This window comes from Kuraishia capsulata, genomic scaffold (genome assembly GCF_000576695.1).
Source record: "Kuraishia capsulata CBS 1993 genomic scaffold, Kuraishia_capsulata_scaffold_2, whole genome shotgun sequence".
Lineage (NCBI taxonomy): Eukaryota > Fungi > Ascomycota > Pichiomycetes > Pichiales > Pichiaceae > Kuraishia > Kuraishia capsulata.
In genome coordinates, this window is record NW_019172951.1 from 1,520,556 (window position 1) to 1,540,474 (window position 19,919).

The 19,919-nt window shown below is 46.6% G+C and overlaps 10 protein-coding genes across 10 annotated transcripts; 4 read left to right on the plus strand and 6 right to left on the minus strand.

Annotated features, from left to right (window-relative positions):
- Positions 1 to 22: 22 nt before the first annotated feature.
- KUCA_T00002109001 (uncharacterized protein) lies at positions 23 to 2,353 on the minus strand (the record flags this gene model as incomplete). The annotated part of the gene is made up of 1 exon (XM_022604357.1): positions 23 to 2,353. One exon carries the CDS (start codon positions 2,351 to 2,353, stop codon positions 23 to 25), a length of 2,331 nt encoding a protein of 776 aa, XP_022458146.1.
- An 825-nt stretch (positions 2,354 to 3,178) lies between these two features.
- KUCA_T00002110001 (uncharacterized protein) lies at positions 3,179 to 6,403 on the plus strand (the record flags this gene model as incomplete). Its single annotated transcript, XM_022604358.1, has 1 exon — positions 3,179 to 6,403. The coding sequence occupies one exon, from the start codon at positions 3,179 to 3,181 to the stop codon at positions 6,401 to 6,403; it is 3,225 nt and encodes a 1,074-aa protein (XP_022458147.1).
- A 274-nt stretch (positions 6,404 to 6,677) lies between these two features.
- KUCA_T00002111001 (uncharacterized protein) lies at positions 6,678 to 7,589 on the minus strand (the record flags this gene model as incomplete). The annotated part of the gene is made up of 1 exon (XM_022604359.1): positions 6,678 to 7,589. The coding sequence occupies one exon, from the start codon at positions 7,587 to 7,589 to the stop codon at positions 6,678 to 6,680; it is 912 nt and encodes a 303-aa protein (XP_022458148.1).
- A 787-nt stretch (positions 7,590 to 8,376) lies between these two features.
- KUCA_T00002112001 (uncharacterized protein) lies at positions 8,377 to 8,856 on the minus strand (the record flags this gene model as incomplete). Its single annotated transcript, XM_022604360.1, has 1 exon — positions 8,377 to 8,856. One exon carries the CDS (start codon positions 8,854 to 8,856, stop codon positions 8,377 to 8,379), a length of 480 nt encoding a protein of 159 aa, XP_022458149.1.
- Positions 8,857 to 9,063: 207 nt separating this feature from the next.
- Positions 9,064 to 10,392, plus strand: KUCA_T00002113001 (uncharacterized protein; the record flags this gene model as incomplete). Its single annotated transcript, XM_022604361.1, has 1 exon — positions 9,064 to 10,392. The coding sequence occupies one exon, from the start codon at positions 9,064 to 9,066 to the stop codon at positions 10,390 to 10,392; it is 1,329 nt and encodes a 442-aa protein (XP_022458150.1).
- Positions 10,393 to 10,442: 50 nt separating this feature from the next.
- KUCA_T00002114001 (uncharacterized protein) lies at positions 10,443 to 13,415 on the minus strand (the record flags this gene model as incomplete). The annotated part of the gene is made up of 1 exon (XM_022604362.1): positions 10,443 to 13,415. One exon carries the CDS (start codon positions 13,413 to 13,415, stop codon positions 10,443 to 10,445), a length of 2,973 nt encoding a protein of 990 aa, XP_022458151.1.
- A 490-nt stretch (positions 13,416 to 13,905) lies between these two features.
- Positions 13,906 to 14,676, plus strand: KUCA_T00002115001 (uncharacterized protein; the record flags this gene model as incomplete). The annotated part of the gene is made up of 1 exon (XM_022604364.1): positions 13,906 to 14,676. One exon carries the CDS (start codon positions 13,906 to 13,908, stop codon positions 14,674 to 14,676), a length of 771 nt encoding a protein of 256 aa, XP_022458152.1.
- A 318-nt stretch (positions 14,677 to 14,994) lies between these two features.
- KUCA_T00002116001 (uncharacterized protein) lies at positions 14,995 to 15,618 on the minus strand (the record flags this gene model as incomplete). Its single annotated transcript, XM_022604365.1, has 1 exon — positions 14,995 to 15,618. One exon carries the CDS (start codon positions 15,616 to 15,618, stop codon positions 14,995 to 14,997), a length of 624 nt encoding a protein of 207 aa, XP_022458153.1.
- A 371-nt stretch (positions 15,619 to 15,989) lies between these two features.
- On the plus strand, positions 15,990 to 17,291 carry KUCA_T00002117001 (uncharacterized protein; the record flags this gene model as incomplete). The annotated part of the gene is made up of 1 exon (XM_022604366.1): positions 15,990 to 17,291. One exon carries the CDS (start codon positions 15,990 to 15,992, stop codon positions 17,289 to 17,291), a length of 1,302 nt encoding a protein of 433 aa, XP_022458154.1.
- A 140-nt stretch (positions 17,292 to 17,431) lies between these two features.
- Positions 17,432 to 19,693, minus strand: KUCA_T00002118001 (uncharacterized protein; the record flags this gene model as incomplete). The annotated part of the gene is made up of 1 exon (XM_022604367.1): positions 17,432 to 19,693. The coding sequence occupies one exon, from the start codon at positions 19,691 to 19,693 to the stop codon at positions 17,432 to 17,434; it is 2,262 nt and encodes a 753-aa protein (XP_022458155.1).
- Positions 19,694 to 19,919: the final 226 nt, after the last annotated feature.

Sequence of the window (19,919 nt, forward strand, 5' to 3'; positions counted from 1 at the left end):
ATTTTAATATTTTGCGGAATGGTTAATTAGTCTCCACAGAGTAGATTCGCGTGGTGGTGTCATCCGAGGCAGCAGCCAGTTCAATTAATGTTCCGTTAATAGATGGACGGAATGACAAACGCGAAACCCGTAGAGCCGGAGTGATACTGTTAATGAGCTCTTCTTGTAAAGAAAAGTCTCCAGTTTCGGGGTCTACTCTGAAAATGGAGATTGACCCATTATCAAGACCAGCTGCCAGAATCACCTTACCATCATCGTCTCTGTCCAAAACAGCAATTGCGGTGACTGAATCGGCCAGTTTCACCGAGGAAACTATTTCGAGATCAGAGTCTATTATTTTCCACAATTTGACGGTTTTGTCCCTGCTAGCCGTGAAGAACTTGGTCTTGGTTACCGTTTGTGGGAGCCAAGCACAATCCCACAAAATCCTCGTATGGGCTTTCTTTTGAAGTTTGAGCAATCTGAACTCCAGACCCTCTTCTCTTACCCATACAGAGAGTTGTCTATCTCTCGAAACAGAAAGCAAATATTTGCTGTCTGGCGAAAACTTCAATCGAGTTATCGTGAGCTCGTGACCCGCATTGAGAGGAGCCAAAGGTTGCCAATTTGAAGTCTGAAAAATTCTAATCACGGAATGTGCAACCGAATTGGACCTACAAGCACTGGCGACCAGTTTTTGGTCTGGAGAAACAGCCAAAGTTGTGATCTCGTATCCATGACCATAAAGCTTTTCCACCTCAGGCCAGAGAGTATGTCTTTGCAAATGGTCCTCCAAGGGAACAGCCGTAACTTCGTTCAGAATATCGAAGGATTGACCATTTTCATCTGCTGGACCGTTTTCTTCGTCGTCGTCGCCATTTGTCTCCATTTGGCTCTCGTCTGTTTCAGCCTTATTTGAAAGTCCAAGCACAGGCAAAGATGCACTTTGTGGCATCACCTCCACATTGGACTCGTGAACATCACAGAGTCTCTCTAGCATCAGGGCCACCGACTTGGGCTCCTCAAAAACTCTGATAATTTTCTCGTCTCCAGCAGAAACGAATTTGGCACCGTGCATAGATGCAACACTGACCATATCGTATCCGTGAATCTGCGGTCTTGCAAACTCGTGCCACTGTTTTCCCGTGGTTGACTGGGCAAAGAGACGAGTTGTCTGGTCCAAGGAAGTTGTGAGGAGATACTCTCCATTTTGCGACCAACTCAGGTCTGTGACGGCGCGAGTAGCGCCAGTAACAGCAGCCAATTGTTCGAAAGAATCGGTCGATTCGCTGCTCTTCCAGAGTCTCCACGATCCTGTCTTTCCATGTGTGAGAATGAACTGCGATCCGGCTCCAAAGATCCATTGTGCAGACCAAAAGCCTCCTGAGGCACCTGTGGCGGTAGAAGCACCTTTGATACTCAGCTCTCCAAGTCTTGTACGAGCCACCCACACTCCACTTATGGTATCAGGCTCCCATATTATAACCGAGGTGTCTGCAGAAGACGACAGAAGAGTCAGCTGAGTGGGATGCCACACCAACGTTGATATCCAATCTTCATGGCCCATTAGAATGGTATCAAACGAAATGGAACATCTTGTTGAGCCAACCTCGAACTTGTACTGCTTGTTAGATAGAAGTCTGAGTTTGGTGGTGTCCTTGTCGGAATCGTCAATCTTGTCATCCAAGTTCAATTTCCAGAGTCGTATGTGACGGTCCTGGGAACCTGTTGCTATGAGATACTCTCCTTCAGATTCCTGTTTGACCGTAATCGTCTTGATCCAGTCCTCATGACCTTCAAGAGCATATTTTTGTTCTAGATTGATTATTTCATCGTTTTCCAATCCAAACGAGTAGACATAGAGCTTTTTGTTAGTTCCTCCAACGAACAAGATGTAGCCATCATTGAGTTTGAGCAGACTCAACGCCAGAGGATAGAAGTTTGCGTTAACTGTGAACTTTCCAGCCAATTCCAGACCACTGAACAAACAGATCTGACCGTCAGCAGCTCCGGTTGCAAAGATACCTGGCAAAGTCTCAAGGGTGATTAATGAGCCTGTATGCTGGTTGAGTTCTTTCGTCAGCTTGAATCGCTGGATTATATCGTCAGCTTCCTCGTCTGGGTTGTAGCTCCACACCTTAACGGTATGATCTTCAGATCCTGAAAGAAGTGTCTTTGAGTTCAACCATCTCACACAGGTAACTTCGGCCGTGTGACCCTTCAAAGTTCCAAGTATCCTATTGCTTGCATCAGTTGGGTTCCATACTGCCAGCGTTCTCCCTGCACCATATACCAGCAGTCCCGTTTCGGTACTATAGCTGGTGGAGTTCAACTCCTTATTGGCACCCACAAATATACCTTGCAGAAAAACCATGTTTCTGGTTTTAATATTTTTCAGGGTTCATGTCTGTTGGCAGCTTGCGACTTGAAAGTCTGAAATTTTTTGTATGTGTGATTACCATGTTTGCGCCGCATATTTTTCATGCGCGGCGTCGCAAAAAAAGCCCGGAAATAGGAAAAGGCAACAGATGAGAGATGGAAGCAGGAATTTGTTGAAACCTTGTACTTTGTCGGAAAAGGACTGGATATTATCACCACCCATACACATTATCGTATGTTAAGACGTTCTAGTAATCAAAATACCGGCTTTGCGGCTGGTCTACATTGACTACTAGGCAAGGCCTCTTAGTGCGTCTGGGTGTTGAAGGACTTTCTACGTATAGAGAGACATTCATTCGGTTACTTGTGTTTCTGTGTCCGTCCAGTAATCTACTAGATTATGTTTGAAGCATTCCACTAAAGTACCTTTTGTTTATAGAAAAAAAAATTGGGCCCACTGATTTGGCTACTTTTCTGCAAATTCTGAGAATCTTAACTATGATTGAGTAATGTCTCTGTCCATACCAAGCATTTGCACCGATAACACCCTCAATGCTTCTACTACCACATATAAAAAAGACATTAATAGTATACTGATTTCTCCAAACTTCCTTCTGGAACCATCCTCTCTAATTTCCTTTAATTTCTCCCGTTTATTCTTCCCTGAATCCACCCTTCATTTCCCCAGCCTCAGCCACATGAGGCGCACCAAGGCGGTGCAACCATCTGAGTCTCTCCATACACCAGTCAGTTCGTTTCTGGAGCTTCAGAGCCAGAACATCTTTGACTCCACTGCAGCGATTCTTCCAACTGGTCGATTATGTCGTATCATGATGGTCGAAAGATACCGCATGGATCGACAGGTGCCAGTTCCGGCCCGGGGAATACTAATTTGTCGGGATCCCCGTCTTCGGGCTCCACGATGAAAGATTACATCGGCAACTCTGCTGGATCCAGGCGATCGAGCGGAAATTTCGCCCGATTAGCTTTCAGCATTTATGGCGGGTCCAGTGGAGTTGGTACAGGAAATTCGGGAACGGCTTCCTCGATCTCCCCGTCTTTCCACCATCATCACCGACTCTCAGTCAATGCGGTTCAGTTTTACGCGCCAGCAGAGATCCTTTGTGTAGGAAAAAGCCACGATTCCTCCAATATCTTGGCGGTAGGTGGACAGAAGATGCTGCAATTGCTGAAGGTGGTGGGCAACGAAGTTGTGGTTGAAAGCGACATTTTTAGCTCCTCCAGGAACACCAAGTTCGGGTCTGCTTCAGACGTCAAGTTTGGTCATGCACAATTCAACAAGGTGTTTGCAGCGGCCACAATTTCCGGCTCAATATACACCTATAATGTTCAGAGAGGTTTCAAGGCCCAGGGGCTTTTGAACGAGCATTCACGCGCAGTCAATTCCATCGACTTCAACGTCCAGAACCCTTGCAATTTGGTGTCTGGTTCGCAGGACGGAACTATGAAAATCTGGGATTTGCGTTCTAAGGGAAACCGTGCTGCTGTGACAATATATGGAATATCGGATGCCGTAAGATGTGTGCAGTTTTCGCCCCACAATGCCCGAAAAGTAGCCGGTATATTTGACTCTGGAGTCATCAAGATGTGGGACATGAGAAACCCCAATCAGTACGAGAAACGAATGACCGCTCATACCGGTCCGGGGCTCAGTCTCGACTGGCATCCTGAGTATGACTATATTCTGAGTGGTGGAAGAGACAAACAACTCCAGGTATGGAATATGGCAGCTACCGATTCCAGAGAGCCCAACTATGTGATCAGCACTTCCGGTGCCATTTCCAAAGCCAGTTGGTGTCCTTACGAGACCTCTTCGCTGCTCAGTACGGACATTGCAATTTCATTTCTGAATGACGATCCATGTGTTCAAGTGTGGAATTTGTCAAGGAAGTATATACCGAAACAGACTGTGGAGTCGCATTCTAACCAGGTCACAGGACTCGTATGGGCCTCCGCCGACAGCATTTGGAGTTGTTCACGAGACAGAATGCTAGTTCTGGATGACCTCAAGACTTTTCCAAGGCCTTTGGATAATGTTCCGCCTGCTGTTGTGGGTTGGAACAGCAGCTCAGGCACTGAACTCTGTTTTGTGCAACAGAACAAGTATCAGTTCGAAAAGACGTTGGCTGTTCCGGCCGCAAGACCGGCTGCAAACTCAGTGGTGAGTTCTTCTGAGACCATAGGAAGGTATCAACAATCTCAGCAACTGGTAGCTTCCCCCACGAATTCCAATCATGCGCAATTATCACCGACTGGAAGCCTTCATGCCCAGAGCACCCAGACCTCAGCCTCAACGTCGCCTTGGAGTATGAGCTCCACCAACATTGCAGATATGAAATTTACGCCTGTGATGGCGAGATCTCAGAGCTACAGACCCCAGCTGAATAGGACGCCGTCTCAAATTCCACCCGCATCTTCAGATACCGAGATCCAGACCCAATCGCCGTACATGTGTCCAGTGAACCTACCGCTTCGTGATAGTAGTCCCGAAGTCTTTGAGTTTCTTGCTTCTCATTACCTGATCAGCGTTCCAGATGGAATGGACATAGTCTCTCTCTGCGAATACAACGCCAGTATTGCAGCAAGTGCCAGAAAGTTCAGAGACTGCCAGACGTGGAGAACAATCAAAGCCAGTATTCTCTGGCAGATGTCCGAAGAGGAAAATGGCAACACGGTGATGGAGAATACGCATGATCCAGCGTTCTACGAGGAACATGTGAATGAACAGAAGAGAATGCCGATTCCACGTGGTTCCATGATGACCGTTGATTCGCGATCCAGTTTTGATACCGCGCTGGGATCGGCCCCATCCGACCATTTTGGTATAGGCTCATCTCCTGGAAATGTGTTTGCCAAGTCGTTCAAGGCCGGACTCGCCAACTTGGAGATGGCCAAGGCAAGAACTTATTCAGGTCTCAGTATGCAAAGTTCCCCCGAGAGTAGAAGCAATTTGACTGAAAGGTTCGAGAAACTGAGGATGACTGAGGCGAGTAAAGCCAGCAAAGTAGAGAATGCTGCTGACTTGGATAACGAGAATGCAATCTCAGATGGTGAAGAGCCGAATGAAAGTGAGCAGAAGCAACCCGTTCAAATTCCGCCAAGCATGGAGAATGTGGAACGAGACCATGATCCCGAGACCAAGGCAATTCCGATAGGAAAGTCTCCTAACAAAAGCGTCAAGTCTGGAAACGGTTCTGGCAACCGTTACACGTTCAGAGGGGAAGTGGCACCAGACTTCGACAATGAGAAGCCCCCCAGTCCCAATTTTTCAAGCAAATCGCCGTATTCGTTGAGGTCAAGTCTCTCTTCTTCGATGAGAAAGGTGGACACGAAGCTTCAGGGCAATACCAGTCTGTTGGTTCAGCCTCTGCTCAAGACATCGCGAGCTGCTTCGAGGATTAGTGGTCGGAGCGAGTTGACTGAAATGCTCAAAAGTGTTAAGAGTGAACAGACAGAAAAGGATTTGGGCGAGTTCCACTTAAATGTTCCCTGGTCGCCCAATCGCATGATCCAACAGGCGTCTGATTACAGTGCACAGCAGGGAGACATAATTATGAGCGCGACATTGGCCCTGTTGTTTGCAAAGAAGTATGGAGGAATTCGATACAGAACTGCCGAGGACTGGGTGTATTCCTATCACGAGATTCTGTGCAGAAGAACGCTCTTTGGGGTGGCAGCCAATGTCATGAAGGTGGCCAGTGATCTGTTTGATTCATTGAAACAAAAGGGCCAGACAGATGTCTCACTGAGGACATTCTGCGGAAACTGTGGGTCCCTGATTTTGAATGAGAATACCAAAAACAGACTCCAGACCGATCCTGAGATTGAGTTTGGCTTCTGGTATTGCGATCGGTGCAACAAGTCGTTGGGAGGGTGTATCTACTGCCATGAGGCAGTGAAGGGCATGGCGGTGTGTCTGCTTGAGTGTGGCCATAGGGGCCATTTTGGATGCCTCAAGAGGTGGTTTTTCGAGGAAGGTGAAACAGATTGCCCTGCTGGGTGTGGATTTGTTGCTCTTAGATAGCAGGAAGGGATGAAAATTAACTAGATACCAGTACAGGCAAGTTAATGCAGGTCAACGCAGGTCAACGCAGGTCAATGCAAACTGACCAACATAGACAAGTTGGCATTATAGGCCAGAAATCAGAGTGTATTTATATTTATGAATGGTTAGTTGGCAGCAGTAAATTACAATTGCCATATTCTAATCAAGTCTGTAAAGTCGTCTCCCGCCTGTCAGTAGTTGATAACGTGGAGTCCTCTTGGTGCTGATGACAGTAAAAGTTCATTTTCGCCTTTCACCTCCCCCTTGGATTCACCCGAGAAACCAGGAACTGCTGGAAATAAACCCAATAGTCCTTTTGTATAATAGTATCATTGTGCTTGGCCCCTGGGAATATGTGCATCTCTTTCTCCCGGCTCTTCGATAACTCACACAGTCTGGCCATGTGAGAAGGAGGCACAATTTCGTCATCTTCACCGCTGAAAAAACAGATCGGAATATCCGCAGGGATTTTTTGAATCGCAGACTCCGAGTCCCACACCTCGTGACACAGACCTTTCACCGGAGCAAGCAAGGGGAAAACGTGGGGTATCACCTCTCTGATGCTCAAGAAGGTGTTCTCCAAAACCAAAGCAGCAACCTTGTCGGGGTGTTGTGAGGCCAGATAAATCGCAACGGCACCTCCAAGAGATCTTCCGTAGAATATCAACGAGCTCTTCGCTATTTGTTCGTTTTCACAGAGATACTCCAAAATGCGTTCCGCATCTATCTTAAGGCCGGCCTCCGATGGCACCCCAGTTGAGTTGCCGTATCCCCGGTATGAATAGATAAAAACGTTATATCCCATTGTCAGGTGCAAAATCTGCACCACTGGCAGGAAATGACCAATGTTTCCAGCATTTGGACAGAATACCACCACTGTCTTGTTGGTGTAGCTTACGCTGTTAGGATCATGCGTCACCAAGTACCCATAAAGAGTTTCACCATCTTTGGTAGTGATTCTGGCCAACTTGTACGAATTCATCCCATATTGATCCGGGGTATCAACCTTTCCATGACCATCATTCAAATACGCAGGGTAGACCAGCTTGTTCTGGTACTTGTAGACCCCAAACAGGCAGAGGCCTGCCACGCCAAATCCAAGAGCAAACAATGTGGAGAGAGCTTTGAACAGCACGTTATAGCCGTAAAGTCTTTCCAGCACCATTAGTTGGTGAATTCGCAAAATCTGGAAATACTTGAAGTTTTTTTGGTGGTTTGTCAAGGGGTTGGCTCAATCCCTTTCGGCTATTTCTCAAATGCATGAATGTGGGTGGGGCCAGAATTCGATACTGATGGAGTCGTGCGCCTACTTGAAAATACCACGCGTTTTGGAAGGAATCTAGGGATCAGGAGTTTTTAACAAAATTCAAAGTAGAAGTTTACTATGTTTATACTTGTGTTTATTTGTTTTTGATTGAATTTGGTGGTTTTAACGTGTTCAGTTGGCTGTAGTGGAGTGGTTCTAAGTTAGAAATAGGTGTGGATCGCCCAATTTCACGCCGCATTATATTCTTATCCATGAGATAATCTTGAACTTAATTCTAATTATTTTGGTAAGAAATCCGCAAAAATTCAGTTTTCCAGTAAATCTTCCAATTTGGGTAAAAAGCGTTGAGAGAATCTGACATTTTCATCTCTTTAATGAAAACATCCAACTAGACATCTGGATCTCTGATATAGAAATAAGTTAGAGACTCTTTGGACTTCATGGATGTGTAGGTTCATTGCCAGTTTTGACTGATTTCAGAAGATTGCCGAATTCGTCGTAATAGACTCTAGTTTTCGCGCTTTGAACAAATACAATTGAGTTCCTCATTCCTAATCTCTCCGGCACGTCATCTTAGCCTCTCCAGTGAGAGTGTCACTTCCTCTGCTCGTGTGCTACACCTGCTTGTGCGGAAATATATTTCTATTCAACAGTTCATATCGGTATGCATATATACAAGCCCCAATCAATACCAGGTTCTCTTCTCCTTCTCCCTTCTCTCCAGTCTCTTCTTGTACTTGGTACCTCTGGCCTCGATCAGTATGTCGTCCACCTTGTCCAACGCGTCCGCAATTCTGGTCTTTCTCTTGGTAAAAGTTCTCTCCCACTTGTGACCCTTTGGCGATGTCACACCTCTCAGCGTTGGTTTTGTGTCATACTTCTCCTGGAAGAACTTCTTGTCGTTGTTCAGCGCAGGCAGCAGATCGGCCACGCCGAACTTATAAGCCAACTTGAACAGATCCGACTGTCTCCTCATTGAGTAGATTGGATCCTGGACCTTCTGGGTCACAGGGTGTCTGTTGTAAAGAAATGGGTTTGCGTCCTCAGCGCTGGTTAGCGTGGGTTCGGTAGCATACTTCTTGAACGGCGCGGGAGGGTACCTCGTGAAGAAGTTTTGTAGTGTCTGCGGCAACTTCTTGAAAGCCTGTTGTGGAGTCAAAGACATTCTCAACAAATATCAATATTTCTATCAAAATGACTGGAGTCTGAGATTACCTTTAAAGTTACAAATATCGTTGGAGCCTGAAAAAAGCCCGAAGCAAGGGCGGGTAACTATAATAAACACACGACCTCCTGATTTGACTCATCTGAAAGATTGTTAGGCCGCTGCAGACAACGGACCCTCGTCACCATCCACTCAGCAGCCCGCCAAATGTTGAGATTTACTTCTAAGAAAGCGCTAGCACGTTCTGTGGGTATTATAACCCCAAAGGGGCCCGTCCGCAGTTTTGGCTCGACCGGGTTTGTTGCCTCGTCTAAGAATTCTGCGGCCTACATTGCAGAGAGGGATCCGTTCACTGTCACGACATACTCTCGCCCAAACATTGTTTTCGAGAAAGGAAAGGAGTGTTACTTGTGGGATATTGAAGGCAATCGCTACATCGACTTCTCGGCTGGAATTGCCGTGACTGCGTTGGGTCATTCGCACCCAGGCGTCGCTAAGATCCTCTGTGACCAATCGCAGACTCTGGTGCATTCCTCGAACCTTTTCCACAATCTGTACACCGGTGAGCTTTCCAAGAATCTGGTAGAAGCCACCAAAGAGTCGGGGGCAATGCACAATGCTGCCAGAGTGTTCTTGGCCAATTCTGGAACAGAGGCCAACGAAGCTGCTCTCAAGTTCGCCAGAAAGCATGGGACTCAGATCTCGGCGGATAAGATCGAGTTTATTACTTTTGAAAAGGCCTTCCATGGAAGGTCAATGGGAGCCTTGTCTGTGACTCCAAACCCCAAATATCAAGGCCCTTTTTCGCCCTTGGTGCCTGGTGTCAAGGTTGCCAAACCGGACGATATAAAGTCTGTGGAGGCCTTGATCAGCGACAAAACTTGTGGTGTGATTCTGGAGCCAATTCAGGGAGAAGGTGGTGTTAGACCAATGGACAAGGACTTTTTGCTCAAGGTTCGCGAACTGTGCACCAAGCACAAGGCGCTGTTGATCTACGACGAGATCCAGTGCGGTCTGGGTAGAACCGGTTCTCTGTGGGCACATGGAAAATTGCCAAAAGAGGCGCATCCGGACATCCTTACCATGGCTAAGGCCCTTGGAAATGGATATCCAATTGCTGCTACTATGATTACCGAGGATGTTGAGGCTGCCCTCCAGGTTGGAGATCACGGCACCACATACGGTGGTAACCCTCTCGGGGCCAGAGTCGGAGCTTATGTTCTGGAGCAGGTTAAGCAGAAGGACTTCTTGGAGAAGGTCGAGCAGAAATCCGAGCTTTTCAAAGTGAAGTTGAACGAATTGCGCGAAAAGTTCCCCGAGAACATCAAGGAAGTCAGAGGTGAAGGCTTGCTGCTGGGTCTTGAGTTCACCTCAGACCCCACTAAGATCACGGAATTGGCCAGAGATAAGGGCCTGATTGTGATCACCGCTGGTGGAAACGTGATTCGTTTCGTCCCAGCACTGAACATTGCAGACGATGTCATCATTGAAGGGTTGAAGGTGCTGGAGGAGGCCATAGAGGAGGCATTCAAATGAGCACTAGGAGGGAGTGATAGAAAGTGATAGAAAGTCAAGTAATATTAATATTAGAATGCAGCTTCGGCTGTAGAGTCGATTTCGATGGCGGCGTAGAACCCAGATGTCAGCACCAGGTATAACAGGATTAGAACGGAGCCCTTGAAGTAATTGGACTTTCCCTCGGCGTAGACATAGACGAACAGGAATACTGCCATCAGGCACGAGATGAAGTCATATTGCGGAAATATCAGCGTGAACATGTTATTGATGTTGGAGACGGAAAAGCGTTGGGCCTGGACTATGGAGTAGATGACCAGAGCCGGAATTTGAAGCAGGCATACCTGCAAAACGTAGGCCGAACCGATTTCCATAGAAAGAGCCACATTTCCGTTCATAGCAAAGGAAATAGCATTCACAAACTCGGTGGTGTTGGGCACTAGGGCAAAAACCGTGAGTCCCAGGAATTTGGGGTTGATGGGGAACTCACTCAAGACCACATCCACACAGTCAACGAGGATCTCTGCAATGATGGCATATGCCAAGGTTGCACCGAGGAGAATTGCTGTGGACTTGGATCTTGACCAGTTTGGAGCGTCATGGCCTCCAGAAGCCTCCACCGCTGGCTGGGTCGCATTCTTGGATTTGGCATCCGCCTTGAGGGATGCACTGGGCGAACGAAGCGGCTCAGTATAGCGGAGATTAGGGGATGGTGAAACCAAAGGGCCCGCACCTCCAACAGGATTGGTCTCTTCCTTGGGCTTCTCCGCAGAGACCGGAGTTGTCCATATAAGCGCAGCGTGTGTTCTCAAGGTGAACCACAGACCGATGCAATAGGCAGTAAAGAGAAATATGGCACACAGAATGGAGTATGGCTTCAAGTACTTGGTATAGAGTTCATCCATAGCCAGGGGAGGCTGGATAAAATGGCATCTTTGGCATTTTTCAGATCCGTTGTTGGCAAAATTCGATATTTCGCCGAACTCGCAGGCACTGCATTGGAGCTGGTATCGACCGTAGATCTGATATAACACAGTGGGCGATAACATGGTCAGGGTCGCAAACAGCAGCATTGTCGATGAGACACCGGCAGAATTCGGGTTGTATCTCTGAGTCTTCCTTTTGATCGCACCACCGCACATGGACATTCCCGGAAGGAGCAAAACAGCACCCAGGATTGAGCCTATCATGGAGCCCTCCACCAGTTTGCCTTTTCCCTGATTAAGTGCAACACAGTACAGAAATACTTCGACAACAGTCGAGAAAAACGCGTTGATCACAGCACCCAATCCCATGGAGGTCTGAGCCGAAATGGAGGCCACGGCCTGGCCAATGAAATATGCCAATGGTATCACGCTGATAAGGCACAGTGCAAAGATGAGCGATTCGTTCGCAACAAAAACGTCCAATTCCAAATACTCCTTGATAAAATAAAAGTCAAATATGACAAAACCCACAAGGAAGATTAGGTTGATAAAAAAAATGTTTGTTCCATCAACAGTGTATTTGTAGTAATGGAGCCCGAAAGACCTATAGGTGCAGATGAGGATGCTGTCGTTAGTATGAGTAGACTCCAGATTTGCCTGGTGATATTTGGTTTCGTTTACCATAATGAGTCCAAGAGGATGGCGGCGGATATGAGATGAGAAAATGGTGATTATCTTGGCCATTGGGATGGTGAAAACCCCCAGCCAGGCAACCAAAGAGATCGCCAGGAAGACCGGTTCGATGAAGAGGTAAAACACCAGGTAGAAAACAACACGACCCGCACACCATCTGCCTCTTCCCAGCCATCTCTTCTTGTAAAACCGAACATCGTCTTCATCTTCTTCATCCTCAGAAGGCAACCGAGCTCCATTGAGCGTCTGCACCAAAGGAGAGGTTTCTGAGAAAGGTCCTCGCTTGGGCTGGGGAGCATAGAACAGCCTTCCTTCTTCCTGAGTTCTCCATCTTCTGTATTCCACCAAGGAACTTCCTTCACCAGCATCTTCGTTGAAATACCGCTGATCACGGTGTAGCAACAAGAGCTTCCCAAAAGGATACAGCAAGTACAGAGCCATATCTATATATAGCTTGCCGTATTTCAAAGAGTCCTTGTCGTTGCCCAACGCCAAAGAGATCACCACCGTTATTAAGCCAGCCACCAAACAAATAAGAAATAAAAACAATCCAAACGTTAGCGACCACAAATAATTGCAAAGGGATACCCAAACGTGCACCTTGCGGGCCTCTTTCGCATCAGAATGGATGTCCAGATCGGCTTCGCGTTCAACAGATCTCACCTTTTTGTAGATAGCAGGCTTCCAGATCCTTATACCAAAGGGATGGGTACTGTTGATGGCATCTTGCCTTTCCCTGAGAGTAAAACTCTCCACGGACGAAATGGACTCGTTATCACCATCAGAGCCAGCGTACTCCTCCGCACCATCTGCCGTTTGCGACGTCAAATCACCAGCATATGCTTCACCATCTTCCTGAAACGATGTCTGCTTGTGAATTGAATCTCCCTCCAGTTCTCGCAGCAAAGAAATCTCTCTACTGGTGGTGGCCAGTTTTGAGGCAATGTCCATCTCCAGCTCCGCAACTCTCTGTTTGGGGTCGGATATGCTTGCCCTCTTTCGCAACGAAGAAGTCTCAGAGTTATTATCGGAAAAGGCCTGGTTCTTCGGTTTCCTCAGCCTCTGTCTGAGACCATCTTGATACCCTTCCAGATACTCTCTGTTGATATCCGCCTCGACCTCATCCTCATTGTCATCAACACTGAAGATGTACTTCGAAGAGGCCGAATGCTTCAATGCCGGTCTGGCTTTTTTGTCCAAAGAAGTGTCATCCAGCATTAATGTCGAGGGAGTTTTGTTCGCCAGAAGAACATACTGTTTGTGGTGACCAACAGGATTGGTTGGTCCATGAAAGGGTGAGTTCGCGTTCACAGCTGCGCGTTTTGGCCGCAACGCTGGCTGAGAGGGTCGACTCATATTCCTGTGAGCTCCAGCTGCTGCTGCAGAAGAGCCGGCAACGGGATCAGAAATATCTCTTTGAGACATTGAATGGGGATGGAGGCGTAAGGCGTAGTGAATTGTCAGACTCCATTGGGGTACACAAACTGTATCTGATAATAGGCACGAGTCAGCCCTTGAAAAGAGGGACTAGTTGCAATGTTGGAGGGTTACCGGGGCCTCATTCCAGAACGAGGGAAGGTTGAAACGGGAACAAAGATTGGCCGAGAGATGTCTTTCATCGGTCAAAACCGTGTCAAATTGGAGGAATGAATTATTTCAGTGTCCAAAACCTCAAATATTCCTTTATTATGTAAAATTTCCACCCAAAGACACGCTTTTTCCCGGGATTCCGTGCCGACACTAGGGAACTGCCATTTTCGCCCGTGCAGCCAAAATTAGAAATTTAAGAAACGAGACAAAACTCCCTTTACTCTTCAGCACTAGCAAATGCTTGTGCAACACTGACCAAAGCTTGTTATTTGATCACAAATCGTGCTGGAGTCACCTTGTACATTCGAAAACATCACATATTGCTATGAGGCTATCTATTTCCATTGGTGTAGTGCTGTTGTTGGTTGGCCAGGCAATGTCAGCTGGTACCACAACAACTGCGCCGACTGTCGCAGCAGCTGCGGCCACAACGCCTACTACCACAACGCCAGCTGCTGCATTGGCAGCCACCACTCCTACTACTACAACACCAGCAGTTGCTGATACTACTACGGTTGCCACTACGCCATTGACTACTGCGACTACTCCCTTGACAAGCGCAACTACCCAGTCGACCGCGGCCGCAACCACCAAAGCAAACGCTGTAACAACTGTTTCAAGCTCTTCAACGGGAGTCACTACACCAATAGCAGCGACAACATCGTCAACAAAGGCGTTGACGACTATACCATCCACATCAACAACAGCAGCTGGAGTTGCAGCCGCAAAGACCACTGTCTCGGAATCCACCATTTCAGATGAAGACTCCACGAGCCTGACGAGAGTAGTCTCATCCACCAACTCTGAGGCTTTGACCTCCTCCTCCACATCTGAGTCTACGGTTGTGTACGTGACAATCACAACTAACGGAGGCTTGTTGACGTTGCCTTCTTTGTGGACTCAGCACTTTGTTTCTATGTATTCTACTGTGGAGACTCCTTCCAGGGGCTCGATTGGACTAGGAACCATTTCAGGAAAGGTGGGTACCGTTAGAGAGTACCAGATGAAGACGATTACCACAAATGGAGCAGCAAAACCAGACTTTGTGTATGGGGGTATCGCTGGAGGGTTGCTTATGCTAGCTGCAATGTTGTAAGAAATAGGAGACGCGGGGGTCAAGTAAACGAAATGAATCATATCGAGGAATTTTTCCACAAAGGATATTTTCTGGGGTTTTGTTGGAAGGTTAGGCCTGTTATTAGGATATTTAGCGCCACACACAAGGTTTTCTGGTGCAGTTGTACATTAGTTAGTTTCCAAAAGTGAAATCAAGTTTGACATTTATGCTCTACACTCCACCTGATCTAGTCGTATCGTAAAACCTTTGTTAGAAAGCCTAAAAAGTATAACGTAGCACTCCTTTTACACAGCATTCCTCTTACGTAGCATTCTCCTCTTTCTTAGCATCATCCGTTCAAACAATGAAGGCTGGGGCAGAGGAATCAGCGTGAGAAATGAACTCGACATGGTCGTTCTCGTCCAACTTCAAAATAAGCTTCAACTTCTGGCCAATGGATTTCAAGGAGTCGGCGTTTGTGCTCTTGGTCCAGACACCAACCCTGTAGTTGGACTTTCTCACGTTCAAGACGATTCCATTAACCTCATTCTCCTCATCCTCGATGGTCTCACCCACGGCGCTCAACAGAGTTCTAATCCAGAGCTCGTTGATGTCAACGTCTCTCTTTCTTCTGAACTGGTAGGACCATCTTCCACCTTTACTGTTGCGTTCATCTTCCCACTCTGGTCTAATGTCATCTCTGAACAAATGGTAATCAGCCTTGATGGGCAGATCAGATGCCTTTGGGACAGAGTTGTAGATACCCCAGAACTCCTCGACAGTACCGAACTTGATGACGGGTCTCAAGAGGTCGGACCATTCCTCGCTGTCACTGACCTTAGGCTTGGTGTACCACAAGGTCCATTTGGAGTTCAAAGGGTGCTTGACATTGAACTCATCAACTGAGTCCAAAACAGTCTTGTCACCGTTGTTCTCGTCCAAGGAAAGTCCTTGAGCGTTTTGAACTAGTTCTTCACTCATTTCTGAGAATGGGGTTAGTTAAGGCGGTTATCCAAGCGGGGCGTTTGTGGTCAATCCTCTGGGCACAAACATTAAACACCAACAAATGAAAACTTACCGATTCAATCTTCTACTCAACAAAGAATAAACAGATTAGAAAACAGCGTTAAAGAGGCAATGTCTTGTTTCCTTACTCGCACAAGCTTCGACGTTTTTTTTTCGTAGTGAAGTTTTTTACTGGGGTACACGACGTTTTTTACTCAGGGTCGTGCACCAGTTCAGGATCATGCCACGATAGAGAACGCGCGATCGAGACGCGTTTTCAGAAGTTCAACTTGTAGAGGCTCTGCTTGAGCTTTGTCTTCTTTGCGTTTTCTTCTTCTGCAATAAACATGACTCTTGAGGATGTTACAAACATTGAACAGGAAGCTGGAAAATTGGCTGGCAAGCCCCAAGAAACTGTGACTAGCGTCGCAAATGTCTCTGACCAGCCAGCCTCTTCAAGGATAACACAGGCAGATTTTGAAGAATACTACAAACACTTTCTTCCGTTCAAATCGATCTATGCCTGGCTAAATCACTCACCATTACCCAATTTAAAATTTGGACATCGTGAATTTGCCATGGAGCATTTCAACACCCAGTACCAACGTTATTGCTGTTTCACCTCTTCTAACGAGTTCAAGGATGCCATTGTCAAGGCTTCCCCCTCGAGATTCGAGGTTGGTGCTATCTATAACGAAAATCTCAAGAACAAGATCAAGGGCCAGAAATCTGCAAATTTGAAGCCAGTGGAGAAGGAGTTGAACTTCGATATCGATCTGACAGACTACGACGACATCAGAACGTGTTGTGCTAAAACAGATATCTGTTTGAAATGCTGGAAATTCATAAATTTGGCCGTGAACATCATGGATGTTACGCTAAGAGAGGATTTTGGGTTTGAGAACCTGATATGGGTGTTTTCGGGAAGAAGAGGTGTGCATTGTTGGGTGAGCGACCCTAGAGCAAGAGTACTTGATGAGAGCAAAAGACGGTCCATTATCGAGTATGTGATGCTTAAAAGTGGCAAGAACGGATCTGATAAACTCTCTTTGAGGAAACCATACCATCCCTTGGTTGAAAGAGCCTTGAAGATGTGTACGAAGTCTTTTCAGGAAATCATCATGGAAGACCAAGATCCATGGAGGGATGACGAAAAGGCAATCACGCATCTTGCCAAGACTTTCCCAGATTCCAAGCTCAAAGATGCGCTGACCTCGAAATGGAAGGCACAACCTGGCCGGTCCAGTTTGCAGAAATGGAAGGATGTGGATGAGTTGATTGAAAAGGGCCAGTACGTGAGCTCAAGAACCATTGCCGGTTTGAACCAAGATTGGAAAAGAGAGATCATTTTAAGCTGTCTGTATCCAAAGTTGGATATCGAAGTTTCCAGACAACTCAACCATTTGCTGAAATCACCATTCTGTATCCATCCCAAAACAGGCAACGTGTGTGTTCCTTTTGATCCTAAAGACGGAGACTTTGATCCTCTGAGTGGTCCAACTTTGCAGAAGCTTTTTGAGGAGAGAAGCGAGGGTCGTGAGTCCTGTTTGAAGCCCTATGTCGAGATATTCGACAGGTTTGTGCAGGGTTTGAATAAAGAGGAACTGGCGAAGAGAAAGACGGAGAATAAAGAAAATCTAGACTTTTAATTGGAAAAAAAATAGTTTTTCGCGTACCTTAATTTATTATCGATTTTACCACATAAATCATGAAAATTCCCAAAACATATAAATCCACCGTACCATTCCAATGAGGAACACCAATGATGCTAGCCTGAGGGTGCTGGTGCTCAAAAACACCCACAGGCTGCCAGGTTTAACGACTGAATGATGGAAGACTCGTAGAGCTCGTTGTCAACCTCTTTAACGACCTCAAGTTGAACTTCAGAGCTAGAATTGTCGTAATACCATTCAAGAATCTGAATTGTGTTGCTCGTCTTTAGTTCGGTGTATCCATTTGAGACTGTGACCTCGAAATAGCCAGGTCTAAAATGCCTCTGGGGAAGGAAAACCACGGTTGGCTCTTTGAGATCACTAGGAGCGATAGAAAGCGTGAATTTTCCCGACTTCAGATCAAATTCGCATTCGGTGATCACACCATTGACGAGAGCTGCATATGGACGAATGATAGCATCGGCAACGCGAGTCCCCGGAAACACGTTAGAGTCAAGGTCCACGTTATCGAGCGTTTCAGAGTCACTGGAGCTTACTTGACTGTAGTCCGCCAAAGCAGTCTTTTGGATCTCATCCTCGGACCAAAACGAGAAATCCTCGTTATTCCAACGGTCACCCCATTCATGGCAATTAATATGCGAATAACACCAATAGGTGTGTGACAATTGAGCACCTTCTAAAGCATAGCCAATGGCATCCAACGCACTCATCTGAGACGAATAGTCGCCATTTTTGAAAGCAATCTTGTCATCCATATCGAAAGGCATGCCTGTTTCTGTAATGATCAACGGCACCTTACCTACATTTTCAACAGTTTCTCTTGCAAGCTCTCTCATCTGATCTCTAATGGACCTCCTGATATTGCTTTCACCCAGAACAACCCCGAACACCGGGTTCGAGTATCTTCCTCTCATGATTCCCAATGTATCCACATTGTATTTCCTATTCCACGTCTTGAACATCAGTGACATTCCATCGTAGTAGTGTTGAGCTACAAGAGTGCGACTATCGATCAGAGCAGTACCTTTCACGTGGGGAGGAATCTCAAACACCGGTGCTTGCATGATCAACATAATCGAATCATCAACTTGCCTCATGGCATTCCTGTACCCCTGGTAGAATTGAACAAAGTTGATGTTGATGAACGACTCTGTAGTCAAAGAATCTCCTGTTCTTGGATCTGTTGCGAAGTAATCTGGAATCAACAGCTCACGGGAGTCGGCATCCCACACTCCGTGTTGCGCGAAGATACAAGTGCCCAACTTCCATCCGGGATCTCTTTGAAATCCATAATGCTTATCCATAGAATCGTCGTCGATCCACGCTTTTACACCATCTGGATCTACCAGTTTTGTTCCGCTTTTACGGGGTCCAAACACAGAGATGTAGTAGGTATCTACTGGTTCCGCATACCCCATTCCCAACTTCATACCCTGAAATGCAGTTGGAGTAGTATCGATCCTCAACTGCTGATCCTTGGGTAACTCCCCAATATTGGAATTGCCATAAATGCCCCAATTTGGCTCATTAAGACTTTCGACAGCAAGAATGACGGTGTTGAAGAGCTCCGGAACGAGACACTTTATCGAGCCCACCAGGTATTTGAAGGCCTCTATGAAATGCCCTTGCAGATAATCCTGGATATTAACTCCTCCAATTATAGCCTTGGGCAAGAACATCCTTCCACTGAAGAACATAGTCATCATAGTTTGAGTTGCAAGTCTAGTGTAATTGGAGGGCCACACCATCTTAGGGTAGTTGTGGGGGTCTGGATAAGTGTTCTGCAAAAAAGCAGCCTCGTTCTTTGAAAAGTTTCTGGGCTCAAATCCGGCAGCGTAAAGAGTCCACAGAGGGGCTCCAGAGCCTCCGGTGAACCTGGACCAAACATCTTGGTGCGGATCAATGATGACATACAATCCACCCACCTCCTCTATAACCTTCAGTATCTTCACAGTGTAATCGATGAAATCGTCATCGTAAATATCCGGACCTTCATGTTCAATAGCTTCCCATGTAAAAACATATCTGATAGTGTTATAACCCCATGATTTGATCCTTTTGAAATGCGTACTGGCTTCCTCCAAGGGAAACGGCCTACCCACAAACGAGACTCGATCACCGCTATCCCAGAATAGTCCATCTCGTGCAGAATCATATGAATGAACCACCGGAACAGCCGGGAGCTTCATGGAAGGATCTAAATTGATCCCTTTAAGCGTTATCGTGCGACCGGATCGATCCTGGATCAAGTGACCGTCTTCATTAATAGATAACCGGGTTGGCTCGGTGACACAGTTGAGCTCAGCGTGGGATAAACGCTGCATTGTGGGACGATGACTGTAATCGCTTTCTGGAAGTGGTGAGTAGCCTAATGACATCCGACTGGCCAAATATCAGCGAGTTTTGCAAAATTGGCAAACCCTACTAACAGCTCTAACCCTCCAGCTATGGGGTTAAACAGGACATTTAATCCGCATCGCAAACCTTAGGAGCCCTGAACCTCTTTATTATTGCACGTAATTTAATTTCCCGAAAGCGGATGGCTTACTTACCGCTTTGGGAAATACACCTGCGGCACCCAAATTTCACTTATCACATCCCCCT